General features: G+C 40.4%; 1 protein-coding gene across 2 annotated transcripts in view; it reads left to right on the forward strand.

Moving 5' to 3' along the window:
• The first annotated feature begins 1276 nt into the window (after nt 1-1276).
• The window catches only part of ATP9B (ATPase phospholipid transporting 9B (putative)), a 183029-nt gene continuing 163083 nt past the window's right edge, over nt 1277-21222 (forward strand). For both annotated transcript variants that reach the window (XM_054814848.1, XM_054814849.1), the window contains exons 1-2: nt 1277-1402; nt 18609-18782. In XM_054814848.1, the coding sequence (XP_054670823.1) occupies nt 1308-1402; nt 18609-18782 (269 nt within the window). In that variant the 5' untranslated portion in view covers nt 1277-1307. The remainder of the gene's footprint in view (nt 1403-18608; nt 18783-21222) is intronic.

The raw sequence follows: 21222 nt of genomic DNA on the forward strand, positions 1-21222 counted from the left end.
CCTGCTTTCCTGGAGATGGCCGAACACCTGCCTGCCCATGGGAAGTGGTGAATGAATTCCTTGTTTTGTTTTGCTGGGGAAAACAGCTTTTACTTTACCTATTAAACTGTCTATTTCAATCCACTAATTTTTTCACTTTTACACTTCTGATTCTCTCCTCCATGCTACTGGGGAGGAGTGAGCGAGTGACTGCGTGGGGCTTAGCTGCTGGCTGGGGTTAACTGTGACACAGTTCCCTTTTAATTTTTTATTGGGTGTTTCTTCTGCCTTGAATAGGCATTGAGAAAGAAATATATTTTCCTTTCTTCTCCTTTTGCAGAAAGTCTTCCATATTTGTGATGCTGCTAGGCCTTTTGGTCCCCACAGCATTGAATTTCAGAGGAATATCAAGGGATAACATCCTACAGTTGGTCTATGAACACATCTGTCTTCCAAACCAGTTTTTGTTCTGTGGTGACTTGTGTATTGATCTTTCCCTGTGACGTCCCATAGGCTGGTTCATTATCCCTGACTTGCAGAATGCCCATTTCCATGTGGCAATACCTCTGGCTCACAAAAACTGTCTCTGTTTAACGGCAAGAAACATTGTCAATGAACAGCACTTTTATTTGCTCTTTGTGATCACGCAAGTATTCACTGACATCCAACACAGGTGACAGCTAGTCCTTGCCATCCAAGAGATGAAAGGGGAGCCTACCTAGATCAACTTAAAAAATAACAGGCGTCTGCAGGCTAACTGAGGATGACCACTTTTGGGGTTTGTCTGCTGCAATTTCTGTTCAACCCCTGAACTCTTGGGTTCCTCTGAAATGTCCCGTGCCACTAGGCCTGCGCGGATCCCAACCGCACAGCCTCTGGCTCTTGTTCTTCATGGCTCATCTGGTACTTCAGAAGCTGAAAATTGAACCTGACCAACTTTAACGAAGGCTCGGGGAAGCCCACCCCGCCGCACGCCGCAGGCACCCCAGACCGGCACGCCCAGGCCGCGTCCCAACGGCCACCAAGCGCCCCACGCGCCCCCCCTCGGCACAGCCCCTGCCCCGCCCGCCCTGCAAAACGCGGCCGGCCTCGCGCGCTCCGGAACCACCCCCTCCACGAGGCCCCGCCTCCTTGTTTATCCCGAGGCCCCGCCCCGCTGCTGCCTCTTTCCTCCTGGCGCCAGTTGGCGGTGGCCGTGACGTCAGGGGTCCCGGCCGCACCTCGCGGGCGGCGGGGGTGAGGCGAAGCGGTGCCGGGGCGGGGCGACAGGAGGAGGAGGGGACGGGGGGGAAGCGGACTGGCGCGAGGCGGAGGGGGTCGCCCCCAAGATGGCGGACCAGATCCCGCTGCACCCGGTACCGCGCAGCACCCATCGGAGAGCGGCCTATTACACCAGCGCCGCCACGGCGCAGAGGCACAACAGGTACGAGTAGGGGCGGCACCTTCCCCCCCTCGGCCGCCCCCTTAATCTCTAGCAGCGGGCGGGGGAGTGTGTGCCCCTCGTCCAGCCCCGCTGCTCTGTAGGGCTCCAGGACCGCCTGTCCGGTCTGTAGGGAGGGTGGGGAGGGGTGACGGCCCCCCTGTAGGCCAAGAAGGAGGTTTCGGTAGCCGCTGGCTCTCCCAGGCCGCCCCCCTTGGCCCACCCCTGTGAGGGAGCGTGCCCCGCTCTTCCCTTCGCCCGGCGGCGGGGCACGGGGCCGGGACAGGCGGTGGTGGCGGCGGGTGGTGCCGCTGGGCCCCGCGGGAGGATGCGCAGGGCGCCCTCGGCCCTGCCGGTCCTGGCGCTAGCCCCGCGCCCACAGGTGCGGCCTTCGTTCCCCCGGCCCCGCGGGGCGCCGCCTGCAACTCCGCTCCAACTCGCGTCCCTTGCCAGTAGTTTACTTCCGAGCGGGATGCCCACGTTGGGTGGCTTATTTGGGCGTCGCTAGTAAATACGCTGTGAGGTACTGTGTGTTAGCGTGGAAAACGTTCATGAATGTCTGAATTAAAATAACTCCGAATTTCTTGAAATGGGGGTTAAGCAATTTGAAGAAGCTAGTTTAAGGGTCTGCTATCAAATTAAGTTTTCAGGCAAAGATTGAAAATGTTTCTTTGCTTCCCATTCTGAATAATTTCCAGCTGTGCTATCGTTGTGAGCAAGGAGAAACTTTGCTCCACAATTCTGGTGTGTCCATTGGACAGCACTCTTACAGTGGAGGATATGATTATAGTTAGTTTTTTGAGGGTTTTGTCTCTTCTCTAGGATTTTGTCGAACACTGCTTGTGGACACAAGGTCTGGAGGAAACAGTTGTTGGATCTGAAGTAAATGGACTTTCTAAAAACCAGAATAGTTGGTGCTGTTGTTCTAATTCAAACACAGTGATAAATCAGTTTCATCATAAATAAAATGTATTTGCTTCTCTGTCTGAATGGAATAACTGTCAGAAAAGGTAGTTTAAAACTGTGCAAAATAGATTCGGCTTAAATTATGTTGTCTTGATTCTTGAACTAGATAAGAATGGTTTTTATGAACATTTGCAAGCTTGTAGGATGGTCTGCCATAGTAGTAGTTTTCCCCATCTCGCTAATACTTGAATATCTGACAATTTGCGATAGGTTTGTCCTTTGTTTTGAGGTAGGACAATGTTATCATCTCTGAGGAATAGGGATGATTATGAATTGAAGCAGGGGAAGCTCTTGCTGGAATCTGTAAGCTTCACAGTAGGTGTTGTGCTTTAGAAGAAAAAGGGAAAGAGGAGGATTATGTAGGCAAAGACTTAGTCCAGACCATGAAAATTACCAGGTGGTTCTATTGTAGGTTACCCAGGAGTGTTTTGGTGACTTGAAAAATGCTGTAGATATGATGGGTTGAGTTCATAAATTAGGTAGGTATACAGGTTTATTGAAGGTATGTTTGCAGGTACTAATTAACAGTTATTTATACAAACTGTTTATACCTGGCTTTTAGGCAGATTTGGCAAGCTGTAGGATCTAGCAAGGAACTATCAATTTGTTACAGATCTGCTTCTTCCCCTCTATATTGTTTGATCAACATAACCCTCCAAAGCTTGTGGATGAAATTCCTTCTAGTTTAGATTGCATCTTCCAGAGTTACAGTCTTTCATAGTCAATGTGTTTCTCAAGTGCAGGTGATATGCTGTAATAAGTTTATATATATAAGTTAAGTAACTTTACTCCACACAAATGGTTATCTGTGATTTTCATTACTTTTGTTCGACTACTTGTAGGTTTATAAAACCTTTAAAAGTTGACAGGCATATTTATTATGTTTCTTTATTTTGATTACTTGATTAAATAAGTTGCTCTTTTGAGCGCTGATAATTAGAATATATATACCAACCTCTCCACTCACTTTAATTCTTTATATTTTTCTTAAGGTGAGTTGAGTAGGTTGGTCATTCTCCTTGAAGAAAACCATGCCCTGAATTTCTGAGAGCACCTGTTGTGTACTTTGGAAGGTGTTCTATGGACCTGTAACAAAAGCATGGGAATGCTTGTGTAGATTCTACCACAGGTTTCTTGTGTAAAGTCAAGGAGGAAGTACAGCAATGCAGATAGTTGTGGTGGGTTGACCCTGGCTGGAGGCCAGGTGCCCACCAGAGCCGCTCTCTCACTCCCCTCATTCACCAAACAGGGGAGAAAAGGCATAACGAAATGCTTGCAGGTCGAGATAAGGACAGGGAGAGATCACTCACTAATTATCATCACGAGCAAAACAGACCGAACTTAGAGAGGGAATTCATCTAATTTATTACTAAGCAAAACAGAGTAGAGGAATGAGAAAATAAAATCAACTCTTAAAACACTTCCCCCCACCCCTCCCATCTTCCCGGGCTCAACTTCACTCCCGGCTTCAACCTTCCCCCCCTCAGCGGCACAGGGGGACGGGGAATGGGGGTTACGGTCAGTTCATCTCACGGTGTTTCTGCCGCTTCTTCATCCTCAGGGGGAGGACTCCTCTCATCATTCCCCTGCTCCAGCATGGAGTCCCTCTCACGGGGTGCAGACCTTCAGGAGCAAACTGCTCCAGCGTGGGTCCCCCATGGGGTCACAAGTCCTGCCAGCAAACCTGCCCTGGCGTGGGCTCCCCTCTTCACGGGTCCACCGGTCCGGCCAGGAGCTTGCTCCAGCGCGGGCTTCCCACGGGCCGCAGCCTCCTTCAGGTGCCTCCACCTGCTCCGGCGTGGGGTCCTCCCTGGGCTGCAGGTGGAATCGCTACACCCCCTCATCCTTCCTCCATGGGCTGCAGGGGGACAGCCTGCCTCACTATGGTCTTCACCACGGGCTGCAGGGGGATCTCTGCTCCGGCGCCTGGAGCTCCTCCTCCCCCTCCATCTGCACTGACCTTGGTGTCTGCAGAGTTTCTCACATCTTCTCACTCCTCTCTCCGGCTGCAAAAGTTCTCCCTCTAAGTGTTTTTCTTCTTCTTAACTATGTTATCACAGAGGCGCTGATTGGCTTGGCCTTGGCCAGCAGCGGGCCCGTCTTAGAGCCGGCTGGCATTGGCTCTATCAGACACAGGGGGAGCTTCTAGCAGCTTCTCACAGAAGCCACCCCTGTAGCCCCCCCGCTACCAAAACCCTGCCACGCAAACCCAACACAATAGTCAAACAACTTGTAAGTCTTATGACTCTAAACTTCTAACTGAACTACAGCTCCTGTGTCTTTATGAATGGTTCATCCTGCTTTTCTAATCTCTGTCTTCAGCACAGACTTTGAAGAAGCCTTGCATTCCTGTGGAAACTGCAGAAAAGGTGCTGATGTTGCAGATACTTATGAGTGTTGAAGTGAAGTCACTGAGGTCTCTTACATGCAGAAAGTTATCACATGCATATACACATGCAGATTTTGCCTAAAAGGGTTGTAATTCATACCTCAGAAGATGTCTAGAAACAAACACTGATTTAAAATACAATAGAGTTGGTATCTCAGGGTTAATCCAGTATTGTGGTTTCTGGACCCTCAGGAGTCTTTGACTTGCTGTGATTTATTTCTTCAGTGAAGAATTTACAGTCTTTTGAAAGTCTTATACACAGATCCTTAACTTCAGTGTGGGAGTGTTTTTAACTCAATTTGATTGCCCTGCTACTGTGCAACATCAGTTAATACAACTCATCAGTGGCTAACCTTTAGTGGCCTCAGAGTTAATTTGTAGGATGACTTCTTTTGCTTGAGCTAAGCGGTCTATAGGAGTCTTTGCCAGCGTTGCGGTAGCTTGCTTTGCAGTGAGGACAAAGGCTTTCTCATTGAGTGTTTGTCCTTAATGTGCTTTGTGCTTTTGAGATTATTTTGACAGATTGATGGCACATATCTTAAGCTGGAATATGTTTTTCCCACACACCTAAAGAAATTGTGGTGATATACACCTAAGATTGTACACTTCTGTGTAAAATTGTAGCCAGTTAAGAACAATGAAATGTTGTGGGATGTACTTCCTATACAAACGTGACAATATTAATGTATTTATATTTACTTTGTATATGTTAAGACCTGTTAAAAATAATAAAGTACATATTAAATGCTGTCTATGGTTCAGTGAACATATCCATCCTGTTCTGTTTTCATTTCTGATGTTTAAGTGCAACTTACTAATTTTGCAGTAGAAATGCAGGTTTTATATCTTCTGCCATCTTCCCATACCTCAGATGGACAGAGAACTGTTTGTGTGCTGCTGTTAGAAACTTGGGAAATCTATCTTGAAATAAAAGGTTGTTCATCTTCAAGTTATTAACAAACCTGGTGTTGATTAATATATTCATCTTGAATAGTTTTGGAAAGCTTGGGGGAAAAGAGGTGATTGATTCAGCACTTTATCCTTCAGCACGGAGTGTCTGTTATCTACAAGAAAAATAGCTGCTGCTTTTTGTTCACATTGTGAAGGGAAAAGAGGACCAGAGAACATCCAGGATCACCTTAAATGTGCAGTGAGACTTAACATCCTTGTTCTTATATGTTGGACTTGTATTTGTCATTGTCAGCCCCACAGTAATCAACAGCCAAACACAGGAAGGAAGTTAACTGTGCTGTGACTGTGTTGTCATGTGAGGTTGATGGAAGGAAAACAAGAAGCCTGATGGAGTTGTGAAGCTGATAAGGAGTTAAACAGTAGTCAACTCTCATTTATCCATAAGCAAAATACCCAGTTTGTTCAGATGTCCTGTACTTAGTGCTGTCAGCATATGCTTGTATTTGGCCTAATAGTGCTAAGGCGTGAGGTGTTGGGACTCCTGAGCTGGTACCAAAAAATCAGGTCTTACTAGCTCTGTCCAATATTACATAAAATCAGTTGCACTCCAGGTATTCACAAAGGTATGTGTGTGATGTCATGAATAACACTCACTCACTGGAAGGAATCCTCTGGCTTGATTATGCATAGCACAGGTCATGGTAGTATACTTACGAATGACCACACTAGATATATTGGGTGGTTGCAGTAGGGCAACTTGTGGAACAGGTCAGCTGCTGTTGCTTGTCTCTGCAGTTTGTTCACTGATAGAGTAACTGTGTTTTAAGACAACTGGCTATACTGTTATTCTTGAATTCTCATTCTTCTATGTAATTAGTGAAAGAGGAAAATTTCACAAGAAGGAAGAAAGAACAAAATAATAGGATGTGTCCTTTGTCCAGGTAAACACAAGACACTTGTTGCTTAACAACTGGTGGGTTTAGCATATTTCATGTGAAGTATGTATAATAGAAAAAAAAAATCTATTCCAGGTAAAATGGAGTAGAAGTCTGCAGAACTCAGAGTTCCCTCAGAATTCACATGCTTCCCTGATACTTACAAATGTGAAACAAATTTTCAAATGACATAGGAAGTAAGATGATTTAATGTAGTCTTACTGTTCTAATGTTTCTCATTTAAATGAAAGCTCTTTCAAGCAATCTTGTAGTCCTGGTTATGATTTCTGAAGGTGTTTGGCCAGGTTTCACAGTGAACCACCAAAAAATAGACATACAAATGTCAACAGATGATACTAGATGCACACACAGTATTTCTGTCATTAATTTCTGACCTTATCTGAAGTGAGCTTTGTTAAAATACTTTAATACTTGGTGCCTACTTTCAGTTGTTTTTAGAAATGCGTGTTCTAGTTTGGAACCATGATGTTGTTTTCATTGTTCAGATGTTATTCTTCGTATTCCAGTGGCAAATTATATGCCAGGTTTTTGATACTTTAAGTGTATTAATTAAGAATAAAAACTTCCCTAAATAACTCAATGTTATTTATTGAGACCAGGTAATGGTCAGAGCTAATAGGACCCAAGATCTCTTGTAGGATGGTGTTTACAGAACCCTCATAACTTATTTTGCTGTAACTGTGTGTTTGGAAAGCCTTGCAAAATGTGCATAACTGTTAAACCCCTCCCCCAAACATCGATATGTGTCTGTAGAGTTTACCTCTTCCATGGACTGTATGCAGTGATACTTGGTATTTCTTGCAGTTTTTCTGAAATGTTGCTAGTTCCTATAAACCTCTTTCCCTGGGTACTTCTGAATGTTTAGAATAAAAGTTCTTACAATATTTAGGCAGAGTTTTATGGGTTTCATTTTAATCTCTTCTTCCCCACATGTGTGTTAATTGAATGGCTTTACATATTTCATCCTGAAAAAGAATTTGAAAATGATTGATGAATCTGAAGGACTCTGCTTTCTTTATAACCAATATTGACATTATTGACATTAATTTGAGTTGTAATATAGCTTCTGTGATAAAGCATTCTGTAGGCAGAACTGAATTTACTTTTGAACACTTATGTTTTAAAACTGCTGTTGCATAGTGACAGTAACTTCTTCAAAAATCTGTTTGACCATAAGTGATAAATTGTTTAGTCCAGGAACATAAACTGTAATTGTTACTTTTTTTTAGAAATAGCATTCTTAATGCTATTCATCCTACTATTCAGCATATGGTCACAGAAACTCCTAAAAGTTAAGCAGCTGTGGGAGCATGCAAGAGTGGGTACTGCTCGTTAATTGTCTGCATGTGTACTGGCACGTTCTTGCTTTCTCATGGAGAAAGCTCGTAACATCATCCTGGTTCCTATGATGCTTTGTTTAAATTGGAGCCCCTGTCTTGTGGGTTGTTTTTTTTTTTTCATTCCCCTCTGTGACACACATACAGAACTGGCAACTAAGTGGATGCACCATTACAGATTAGTCTAACCCACTTCTCTATTGGACAGAAATTTTATTTGGTGGAGGTCACAACCAAGTGAGATATGCTGGTTGTTATCGCAATACCAGAAATTACAAATGTTACAGGTTCAGCTAATACTTGCTAGAAGCGTCATGAACTCTGAACAACCAAAAGTGATATTGCTGATAAGTGTGTTTGTTATGTTACAGCTACTAATTTATAGATGTTGAAATGTATTGGAAATGAGAAGTATTAAAATACACAGCTGTATGTTATGCTGATATAGTCAAATGTTCATTCAAATATACCTCTGTCTTTTAGCATAAGGGGGAAAGGATCAAATGTGGTGCAAAGAATTCTCTGTAGAATTGTAGTTAGGAGAACTGTTTGTACTGTTATGCCATTCTTACAAAATAGATCAATCCTATATGTCCTTTTTTTCTTTTTTACAGGAGAATCATGGCCCCCTTTTTCTTTATTGACTTCACCTGAAATTGAAAGTGTTTGTCTCTTCTGCAAAGCAAAACTTATTTTCTTTTCATTAAAAAAATAATAGAAATTGATGTCACCATCTTGCAGGACGTATTGTCCTTTGTCATTAGCCTTTCCTGAATTGTGGCTTTGGACAGAGATTCACCATTGTTGTTTGGAACTATGTCACTGAGTAATTTTAAGGCTGAATCTGAAATGACATTTCTTAATTCTGAATTTTCCAACAGGGTTGTTTGTGTGGCAGTTTTGTACTTGGGATGTTGTATTTGTATAACAGTGGTTGGATCTGTGTTTTCAAGACTCAAGTTAGGAAATACCACTAGTTCTTAGAAAAACAAGTTAGCAGTGAATTTTTTAACTTTCTTCTCAATTTATGTTCTATGCCTGTTGTTCACATATTCACATTCCTGGACTGCTTGTTGCTTTGTTCGATGAAGACTTTTTCCTAGGTTAATACTGCTTGTTAGGTCTGGCACCTGATTTAGGATAGGTGTAGATTCTGAGATTTTTGCGTGGGGAAAAAGGTCAAAGTAGTTTGATATATAACTTTTGAAAAATAGCCTTGACATATGTTAACGTTTTCAGAGCCTTTATGCAGTGCGTGTTGTCATTGTTAGGTTAGTTTCTGTGGCTTTTGCTTTTCAGAGCAATCTTTGATTTGATGATGCAGATAACCATAGTACACACCTATAGAGCTGCTCACAATAGCAACTGTAAAATACTTTAATGTACAATGACACTTTTTTTGGTATCATACCTGAGAAGTAGTTTTGTAATACTTTGTCTGCAGACGTAAATTTTGATGACATAGGAACTGTAAGTGATTTTAGTAATTAAGTGCAGTTCTTTGACTTGGCATCACTTAGAACTATGTATTTGGAAGAAGTTGTTCTTATGGTTTTTTTCTGCACTAGTATTACTCTTTTACATGAAGATAGATTTATAGACAGAATCTTTTGCATGATTATTCTTAGAGTAATTATCCTGATCTGAAGCATTTTAATCATTAGAGCTTCAAATTGCTATTGCAGATGACGTTATCTTTTGCAAGGAGCACATGACTACATGTGCAGTAGAATGAACTTTGTAAATGTATTTCTTAAGTTTGTTCATGTTTAAGCCATTATTTTTCCCCTATATTTGCATGCCTTCCTGGTTTGTATCTGTAGTATCTACATATAGTGATTGGTGTCGCTTGGGCAGGCATTTGGATTGCTAAGAACAGGGGGAGAAAACAATTGATTGGGCTACAGTGTCAATAACAATACCCAGTGACAGTGATAAAATGGTCCCGTTGTTGCGATCAATGATGTACCCTACTAATTAAAAATAGGGTTCTGGTGAATGTAGATCTTTCCTCAGGTCCTGCTGTGTATTTAGGTATTTCTGGTACTTATTTGTTAAATACAGAGACTCACTCATCTTGTCATGGGTTGAAAAAAAGATGTTATATTAGGATATGGGTAGCCCTTCTTAAGGTAACCAAAGGGGCATAAGGAAGGGTGCCTTTTTCATGGAGGCTTCATTATGGAGAACTTTTGAATTTGCTTCATCTGTATACAGCTCTGGTAAGGAAGTGTGAGCTGGGAGAAAGAGAAAGCAAATAACATTCAGAGTGTTTGCTTTATTTAAGTGTCTAGTGGAACCTGTAGTTTTAGTATCTGTGACTTAAGCAATTTTTGATAAGCTACTGGTGAAAAGGAGCTGCTAGTAATAACTATGTAGGCTGCTTTTAGACCCTTATCTCAACAGATGTAAGGGTTTTCTCTTAGTTGCATCAGAAGATGCCAGCTTTTTAAAGTTTATTTTATTGTAGTAGTTGATCAAAAATGCTGCCCTGTGTTTTTTTCCAGAGTATCTCTCTGCATCATTTCTAAAAGGCTGAGGTCAGTTTGGTCTTATTGCAGTAAATATTATTCATCTCTGTGACACCCTCCATAATAAACTTTCCTGCATACAGAAGTTCTTTTTCCTTCTATTTTGTTGTCCAATGGATAAACATGTGGTATGATGGGAGTGTTGTAATAGGTTTTTAAAGATCTTGTTATGCAAGGACACAAAAGCGAAGTTAACTATTCAAACTGGATATAAATGTTCAGCTCTACAAATTTTCAGCTTCCTTAAAGCTCTCCAAATGTTGTGGATGTTTTTGTGGGTTTTTTTGTTGTAATTGTTGGAATACTGTGGTTAGTGTTGTTTTCAATATAGATATATCTGACACTCCTGTCCCTGATAATGCATATAAACTTGTAATAGGATTATTTTGTGTGCACGTACTTTTTTTAGGCCAGTACTTGGATTCAGGGACTTCCCAAGTAGTACTCTAGGTTAGGGGTACACTTGCATTAGAGGCACAACTAAAGCTAAATAGGGACAAATAGTGGCAAGCTCTAATCAATTCTACAAACTTCTGAAATAGCTTTTTTGTGGTTTGGAGGAAGAGGTTAAAGGAGATTCTTTAAATTTCATGCACTTACCTGTAGAAGATTTTTTTTTCCATTTTCCCCTTCTGTGGTAATCTAGGAACAACATGATTGCTCTGTAGTTTAACTGAATTTACTGCTGTGTAAAGCACAGAGGTGTTTGAAATTAGAGGGGGAAAAGTAACTTCCAATCTTCAGAAATGCAGAAGAATAGTTGAAAAATATAAGTATTTGTAATGCAATTTTTCTCAGGTAGCTTCTAGCAAAGCAATCTGTTTTATGGAGACGCTGGATATTTGAGTAAGAGGAGCAGTTATTTGAAAATACGTTGTATACTTGTAAGCATGGTTATGGATGAACATACATTTCTTAAGTTTTCCTTGCTGCTGTGCAGAGTTTCCTGGGATTTTTTGTCTTTGTCACAGGACAGTTACGTCAATGATACCGGCAGCCTACAGCAGTTGCTGCTTTGGTGGTTTGTCCTTTAAGAAATAATTCTTGCTCTTATATATAAATATGCCTGTCCCTTTCTGCATCTCTACAATTTGGCAGTCTCCTTCTTTATCCTCAGACTGGGAAGATGTTCACCTTCACCTAGGTTAACTCTTGGAGGAGCTACTGGAGGTAGAGCAGGATATGGCTGAGAGAGATTGTGCTGCTCAGTCTTTCCTCTGCCCATGACCAGAAGGAAAGGGAGTCCTGTGGCTGGCAGCAGCCACTGAGCCTAATGACCAATGCTTGGTGGGATGGGACATAGTCATAGTGGCAAGCGATGGTAGCTCAACTGCCAGTAAATGGTCTGCCTCAGCTTTTCTACTCAGGTGCTCAGCTGGAACTTCTTCCACTACTGCCTCTCTTCCATGCTATTCTGCATCCCACAGCCATCTCCTGTGTCCAGTTCCTCTGTAGACTCATGGCCACACATTCTTTTTCCGTCCATCACTAGGTTTGAGAAATACTGCTTTAAGATAGCAGCTTTGTTTTTCCTTCTTGTGAATTATGGCATGTAGCACAAGTGATAGGTGGCAAGGAAACAGTATTTATGCAGTATCTGACACAGTACTTCTACCTGTGTCTTTTAAGCACACCGATAGAAAAATCCATCATAGATACTGCTTCTGCATTTGTCAAGTGAGTAAAACCAAAAAAACATGCAGTCATGGTTGCCCTGCCCCTTGCACCTTCCTGCTGCGCCCTTGAACATTGCTCTTTTAGAACAATGGAAAGCTGGCAGAAAATGCAGAAATAATTACAGATCTAAATAGGTAGTCAGATTACATTTAAATGAATTAAAATGGTTTCCGTTACCAGTTGTGTCACTGTCCCAGTGATAGAGTTAATGTTCTTTCTAGTAGCTGGTATAGTACTGCGTTTTGGATTTAGTATGAGAATAATGTTGATAACACACTGATGTTTTTAGTTGTTGCTGGGTAGTTGTAGTGTCTACACTAAGTCAAGGACTTTCCAGCTTCTCATGCCCTGCCAGGTGCACAAGAAGCTGGGAGAGCACAGCCAGGACAGCTGACCCAGACTGGCCAAAGGGATATTCCCTATCATAGAACGTCATGCTCCCAATATAACTGGGGAAGTGGGCTGGGAGGTGGGATCGCTGCTTGGAAACAGACTGGGCATCGGGTTGTTTTTTTCTTTCCACACGTGGTGACCAACTGCATTTGTGCATCGCTTGGTTTTTATATATATATATACATAAAAAAATTATTATTATTATCTTCCTTTGTTATCTTATTAAACTGTCTTTGTCTCAACCCACAAGTCGTCTTTTTTTTTTCCCACTCTCCTCCCCATCCCCTTGCGGGGAGAGGAGGAGTGAGCAAGTGGCTGCGTGGTTAGTTACTGGCTGGGGTTAAACCATGACAAGCACCTGTGGAACTGCAGCCACATCTACTCTGGAAAACAGCTGTCAAAGTGGAATGTGTGTACAGGTGACTTGAGGCATCATATTCACAGCAGATGTTTATATTAAAATTTCATTTAAAAGTATTTATTGTATATGGTTTCCTTTCACTTAAAGCTGTTAAATTATATTCCTAATAGTAGTCAGTTTTTGTTGAAAGTTGTTTAATATTAATGTTCCTTTTTCCTTAGGAAGCCATATTTTTGTCAAGATAGTTGTTTTCATACCTGATTTAGTAACACTCATGCTGAGAGTTTTGATGTCTTTGCTCTGGTTTCTTTATTCATGTTGCTTTCAGTGCTTCCCTATTTTAATAAAAGTTTCTGGGATTATGCTTAATTGATTTGTCACTCAAGGAAAATCAGCACTTCAAGCAATTAAGTGCAGAAAAATACTAGGTAACAAAGGCATAAGGATTTTTGTACTCATCCTGTTTATGAAAAATCCATTATTCATTATCTTATTGTTTTTAAATACTGAAGTACAATTTTCCAACACAATAGCAAAATTGCTTTTGAAACAGAATAAATTGCTTGCCAGTTCAGAGGCTGTATTTTGAAGTAAACATGATGGTGCTTATGCTCATTATCTTCACTACTTGGTGAAACTCCATATTTAAAAGTGTAAACCTAGATGCTGATCATGAAAAAATATTTGTTTAAAATATAATGGCAAATAAACCTTCAAGAAATCATGATTAGGACATCAATATACTCTGCAAATATTATCACATTTATGAGAGTAGATTTAAATATTATGCATGTCTGTGACTGTTTCTCAGTCAAGTCTCTCTCCCATAGTTCTCTTGCATTAGTATGTTCCTTCAAGAGAGACTAATCATGTTTGCTGTGTTACCTTTGTATATAAAGGATATTATTTTCTGATTTGGACACTTGTTAACTTTGTGCGAAAGTAAAAGGGATCTGTTACTTAGCAATATCTTGCTGTATACTCCAGTACAGCTAGCAGATTGTGATTTCACTGGATGTATTAAAAATATACTATTAATTGTTTGAATGTCTAAAAGCAAAATGCAATGCAACGGAAAGCTCTGTATTAAAACTATGATAATGTAATTTGCAAATTTAACCAGGAGAGATTATAAAAGTATTGAATGTGAATCTGTTTAAACACAGGCCTGTCTTATTGGAAGTCTTAGCATAATGTCTTAAGTTTTTTTTCTAAGCAGTAGTTTTATTGTCTAGTGTTAAAATTAGTCTAGTCTGAGAGTAATCAATATAATTTAGGATAAAATACACGTTAACTTGTAATAACTGCTCTTCTGTGAAGAGAATTTTTGGTATAGAGTTTTTTCTTAATGACCATTGATAGTAATGGGAATAGAAAACATATTGCCAGATTGCTATATTAAACTAAACATCAGATGCAGCTTTTTGCAAACAACATTGTGAAGATCAAGTTTTTCATGTCTGTTTAAACTTTATTTTCCTTTTTTTTTTTTTTAAGTTGGTACTGGTGGTAATAATTCTGAAAGCATTCTCCATGCCATATTTTAATATAACTAACTTTCTGGGAACTTGTAACTTTTAACAAATTTACGCAGTTTTTTAGTTTGGAACTTTTCTGCGGTGTGGTTGTGCTTTTGCATCATTTGAAACAGATGAAGATTTTTCTCGACAAGGTCTAACGTGCTTAAGGTTCCAATACTCAGTTGACTTGCAGCCAGGGGGTATGGGGGTGTGTGTTTGTCTATGTTGTTATTATTCCTAGTTATGCATTATTTTCTAATCTGAGCTGAACACATTGTTAACATCCCTTAATGATATCCCATACCAAGTTATTCAAAGGAGGTGTAGAAATCATGGCATCACCTGTCAACCAAAAGAACAACTGCCTAGCTAATGACTGGTTAACCAGTGGTGGGTTTGGGGTTGCTTTTTTCTCTCCTTCCTTATTAGATCTTCCACCTTAACTGTGTTGATACCAATTTGTTGCATAGTCAGTGTAGAGTATGTGGTGTACCTTTACAATAGAAATCTAATACTACAATATAGTCCCTTCCTCCCCCGCTCCCTTTCCTGGCATCCAAAAAGGTTGATAGCTGCTTCAATATATTCCTATACACAACAGGGCACAACACAGAAAATGTAGGGAAAAAGGAAATTATTTCAGATTTTTGTATTAAATGTACAGTAAGTTGAGAAAATGCAAATCCAGTGATGGTGTTTTTTCTTCCTTAGTCCTGGTGTTTGTAATGTTACTTTCTCTTTAAAATATTGAGTTTGTCTATCAATATTTTAGACTGAATACTGCTCAGGGTGCTGTTCCATGTCAGCAGAATTTCCCCCTGCTCAAGCAGGGCCGCCTAGAGCTGGATCATGTCCAGGCAGCTTTTAAGCATCTCCAAGGATGAAGATGCCACAACCTCCCTTGACAGCCCTTGCCAGTGCTCAGTTATCCTCATGATAACAAAGTGTTTCCTGATGTTCAGATGGCACCTCCTGTGTTTCAGTTTGTGCCTGTTGCCTCTCATCCTGTGACTGGGCACCACTGAAGAGACCATGACTCAGTCTTCTTTACAACCTCCCTTCAGGTATTTATAGATGTTAGTAAGATCCTGCCCATGCCTTGTCTTCTCCAGGCCGAACAGTGCCTTGAACAGGCCTTGAACACCTCTAGTTACTGGCCTCCAACTAGACTTGGAGCTGCTGATGACCACCCTCTGGGCCTGGCTGTGGGGCCAGTTTTCAATCCACCTCACTGTCTGCTCATCCAGCCCCTGCATCAACAGCTTGGACTTCAGTAAGGCCTTTGGTACTGTCTCCCAAGTAGACACTGCTCTCCCCTCATCTACCAGGCCAGTTACTTCATCATAAAAGTTTATCAAGTTGGTCAAGCATGACTTCCCCTTGGTGAAGCCATTCTGATTAGTTCTGATGATTTTCTTGTCCTTTGTGTGCCTGGAAATGGTTTCCAGGATGAGCTGCTCCATCACCTTACCAAGGATCATGGTAAGGCTGACAGGCCTGTACTTGCCTGGGTCCTCCTTCTTGAAGATAGGAGTGGCATATGCTTTCCTCCAGCCACCATGATTAATCAAAGATTATCAAAAGTGGCCTCAGAATGACATCTGCCAGCTCCCTCAGGGCCCAAGTGTTCCCTAACCTTATCCTCATCTTCCTTGCTCCAGCCTTTCCCCCTGCTCTCTGAGACCTGGGACTCCTGAAGGCCAGTTGTACCAGTAAAGATTGAGGCAAAGGTGGCATATTCAGTACCTCAGCCTTTTCCACATCCTGTGTAACCAGGTCCCCCATCTTGTTGAGCAATGGGCCCGCGTTTCCCGAGTCTGTCTTTTGTCACTTACGTGCTTGCAGACTTCTTATCTTTGACATCTCTGGCCAGATCCAATTCCATTTGGGCTATAGCTTTCCTGGTTTTGTCTCTGGATGCTTGGACAATGTTTTTGTATTCCTCCCAGATTACCCATCCTTACTTCTACCCTGTGTGCTTCCTTTTTGTGTCTGAGTTTGGACAGGAGTTTGTTGTTCATCCAGGCAGGCCTCCTGGCATATTTGCCCAACTTCCTATTCATTGGGATGGGAATCTCTTTGAGCTTGGAGGAGCTGATCCTTGAATAGTAACCAGCTTTTTTGGGCCCCTCTTCCCCCCAAGGCCTTATCCCATGGGACTCTGCCAAGTAGTTCTTGAAAAGGCCAAATCTGTTCTCTGGAAGTTCAAGGTAGTGAGCTTGCTTGCCACCCTCTTCCCTGCCCTCAGCATTCTGAACTCCACCATCCCATGATCACTGCAGCCAAGGTTGTGTTTGACTTTCACATCCCCAGTGAGCCCCTCCTTGCTTGGTGAGTATGAGGTCCAGCAGACCACCTTTCGTCATTGGCTCCTCTAATTACTTTGAGGAGGAAATTGTCAAAGCACTGCAGGACCATCCAGGACTGCTTACGTCCTTTTGTGTTGTCCCTCCAGCAAATACCAGGGTGGTGGAATTCCTCTGTGAAGACCAGGGCTTGCGAACATGAGGCTGCTCCTGTCTGTAAAGGGCCTCATCTGCTGCCGCTTCCTGTTCAGGCGGTCTGTCGCAGACCCCCACTATAGTGTTGCCTTTACCTGTCCTCTCTTTAATCCTAACCCAGCAGCTCTCAGTGGGCTCCTCATCTCACCCCAGGATGTTCCATGCATTCCAGCTGCTCTCTCACATAAAAGGAATGGATTTTTGGTTTTGTTAATTACTGTTTTTATATAGATTTTTAGGTTGCTGTGAGGAAAATGGGACAGTCCCAGGACTCGCATTGTAAGAGATGACTCTACAATATAGCTTCATAAAAATCAAACTTACTAATTGTGTGCCAAACACTCTTATTTTTTGTGACTCAATCCTTTTTGTTGTGGTTTGGTTTTTTTTTCCCCTGAGCTCTAGGAATTTTTCTACACTACTCCCAGTGCAAGAATAATTTCAAGGTAGATAAATTACATATACACAAAGAATAGATCGATGATAGTCTATTAGACTTCTGAACTGTAAAGTAGTTGAGAAATTTTAAAAATACATATGCAGAATATCTTTTAACCTATTTTGGTCAGATACTTTTTTCATCAGCTGTTCTTATTTAAAGACTGCTACCATTACCAATAGAGTCAAGTAATATTTTTATATATTTAAAAGTTTTTGCTTTTGTGGTCAGTTTGATAGGTTTTTCACTTATTTTGTAAGTGTTTGTGCAGCCAGCTTTTCTAACCATTTTATCTTCTACATCATGCATTTTTATTGAGTAGGGTTATTCTGTGTGTTACTGCATAGAAGTAGGTGATCTTTGCTCGACTATAATGTTCAATTCCTTTTAAAATTTTCTTCTAATTAATATCCTTATTAGTCCTTTTATTAGTCTATGAAAGGAAACCTGAGCAATAGTGCAGTTTCTTTCAGTCATCTTCCTAATGGTATAAAAATATTAACTAAGTTACTTCATTTACATGCTTTTAGGGGAATTTTTGAATATTCCAATGTTTTGTCTTGGCATAAAATGCATTCTAGAAATGTAAAATTGAAGTGGAGAATAGTTTCTGGAAAGGACTATTGTTAGGTTAGTGTTGTTTCCATAGGTCCCACAGGCAAATCTGGTTTGACTTGCTGAATGTTTTTGTGTAGAATTACAAAAGTAACTGTAATGTAACTATAACGTTTTAGTAATTAAAATACTGATGAGTTTATGTAGAAAGTGTGACTCAAATAGAGCTCTGCACACGCAGGAGTAGACATCAGGAAAGCAAGCTGAAGAAGCTCAGTGGAAATCTAAAGTCTGTACTTCCATGAAAACTCAGTCATTTGCATCTGCTGTAAACTTTGCCAAGTAAATTCTGTTTAACAAAAACTTACAAAGAATCCTTTGAAAAGTATCAAGTTGCAGCTTTGTATGTACAAATTGTGTAAGAAACAAGCATTTCCCTAGAATGATTTATACTGTGATTGACAATGATTGCAGGCCTTTTTGCTGTATTACGCATTTTTAACTCAGAATTTCTTGTTGATGTGTTAGTACAAATACATGAGATGTTTAAATTAAAATACCTCTCTAATAAAATTCCATATGGCAAAAATTAACTTGTTACTTTAGGAGATTCCTGGTAATAAAAAATGGTGTATTGGCTATTTATTTGGTGTTTTAATTTAATTTTGCCAGGTACCAAGTGGAAGATGAGTCCTCTCATTTGGATGAAATGCCATTAATGATGTCAGAAGAAGGCTTTGAAAATGATGAGAGTGATTACCATACTCTACCAAGAGCCAGAATTTCTCAGAGAAGAAGAGGCTTAGAATGGTTTATCTGTGGTGGCTGGAAGTTCCTTTGCACTAGGTTTGTTGCATACCAGTACTTTTTATTAAACTATTAGATTAAGTAAATAGTAACTGTGTATTTTATGTGCTATGTGCAGAGTATGGGAACACAGTAATTTGCTTGTCATGCACCTTTTGATTGCTTTGCCTGCATTTTCCTTACTAGGACATTACCAACTGTTAATGAAAAAAAAAGTTTTGAAGAGCTGCTGCTGTGTACTTCTCCTGTCTGCTTTGCTGACTTGCAAGAAAGACAGGCTTTTAGCAGAGATCACGTACTAAACTTGCAGTAGTCTGAGATCCATAATATGGCATGTGAGCCTGGTCCTCACTTCTACTCAAAACCACGTCAGAGTAGAGGGGATAAAACTTTCTTTTACTTTTGAGGGCATTTGTGTGTTAAGTTGACAATATATAAATTTTATTGATGCTGCTGAAAAGAAAAAGCAAGTTCATTAACTAATGATTAATTAACATTTCAACTTTAAAAATTAAAGAATACATGTAACTGGTGGCCTTGGAGTGAATTACAGCTGGAATTAGCTCTTGTGCTTTGGTTCTTATGGAGAAACTTTTTGTGCTAAACTCTGCTGTATGCAGTTGTGTTGGAATAGTAGCTTTCTAATGAATTGCTAGCAAATTTCTAAATACAGAAATTGCTATTAGCATGATTGAGAATTGTGGGGGTTTTAATCTTGAATGATAAAATCTGAGAATCAGTCAAGCGAAGGGACTGGAGTGTTTTCAGTGAATGTAAATGACAAATGCTTTTTTGGCAGATGATTTTAGAAATGTTTTAGATGAAGTCTTCACAGGTGGTTTTCATGGCACTTAATAAATTTCAAGAGGTCCGATACTGTTGTTTTACATAAGCAAAGCTGTATTTGCACACCTTTAGTTTTGAAATAATTTTGTTATGCAGCTTTACTATTTGCAGAAAAATCAGTATTGATTTCTTAACAAAAACGCGTGGATTAATTTTATCATAGGGAATAAGCATTTGGAAAGCAGCAGGAAGGAAGTAAGGTAGCAAAGTTTTCAGAAACAGTGTTTGCATATGTAAATAATTTTTGGAAGCAATGCTTTTGTTACAGAACTAACATTGTAGTTTTTAAAAAACACTTCTAAGTATTTAACAGGGTTGTTAATCTCTTGGACATATTTTAAAATTGAGATACTTTTCAGACATTATAATTCAGGTGAATTCAGCTTTTTAATCACAGTAACTAAGACTCACTAATACTTACATTCCTTCGTTTCATGAAAACAGGTGGACCAGTAAAGACTGCACCCTGTAGTTGCCCTGACAGAGAATTTACAGTGTTTGGATAGAGGCAGGCAATTGCAAGATGAGTTTATGTTGGAACTAATCAACAATTGTAAGAGAATGTCACAAGAAAGTGTCATTAATGCTGAGGATTGCAAAATTTCATGTTCGTTCTTGCTTTTTAAAATTGATAGGTACATCTCAGCTTTAAGTGGAACTCAAGCCTAGAAACTTGCAAACTTATTAGAACTAATTAGAATACTTGAGTCATATTTTTGATGGATTTTTGAGAATGAAGAGCAAGGAAATTGCATTATGGATTCATTATTTTGCTATGTCTTATATTTTACTGCTAATGTAGGTGTGTAAAAGAAAAGCCCTCACTAAGAAAAAGAGGCTTTAGAGTAGTATGACTTCTGCTTTGCTGATTTCCCCAACTGAATTTGGATACAATGAAGAGTCCGTTCAGCTGTGTATTTATACCTAGAGGCATTTTAATCACATTAGCGTTTTCTATAACAGAACATCATAGCAGATAATTTTAATTTTTCATGGAAAAAATGAAATCTCTATTTTAAAAAAAATGACCACCAGATCCTAACAGAAGCTTGAAATTTCAGTAGGATATTTGCAAGCAGAAGATACTCCCACAGGAAAGGTGCAGACATCTGCTCAGGTGAGATGGGGAAAATTAGCTGGAAGGAAGGTGAACCTCATGGTATCTTACCTACTGGTCCACACAGGTTGGATAAAAACTTCAGCTTGGGTGAGTGAGTAGGTAAATACCCACCATGGTGATAGGGAGGTTTCTTCTGGGCTGAGAGCACTGTTGAGGCTTTGTTATTGATAAAAGCCAGGGATATGCAGTCAGTGTTAAGTTATTCTTTTTGATGGTTTCTCATTGTAATAAAACTTCATGAGTTTTTGCTGGGGCCCACAGAATTACTAGTATTTGAAGTGCCTATTTGTAGTTCATAAAGCTGCCTAGGATCATGCAAAAGATCATACAAGAAACCTGGAGGGTACTGTATTATCATACATGCAGTTATTACTTAGACTGTGTAGTATGAGTGACGCTGTTCTTATGTGGCGTAAAGTACCAGTTTGGGATAGAATTGAGTGTTGATGCCTTCACACTTGAAATGGAGCCGAACACGTGAGAAAACAGTTTTCATGTGCCTTGATGGTGGTT

Source organism: Grus americana, chromosome 2 (assembly GCF_028858705.1).
Source record: "Grus americana isolate bGruAme1 chromosome 2, bGruAme1.mat, whole genome shotgun sequence".
NCBI classification, from domain to species: domain Eukaryota; kingdom Metazoa; phylum Chordata; class Aves; order Gruiformes; family Gruidae; genus Grus; species Grus americana.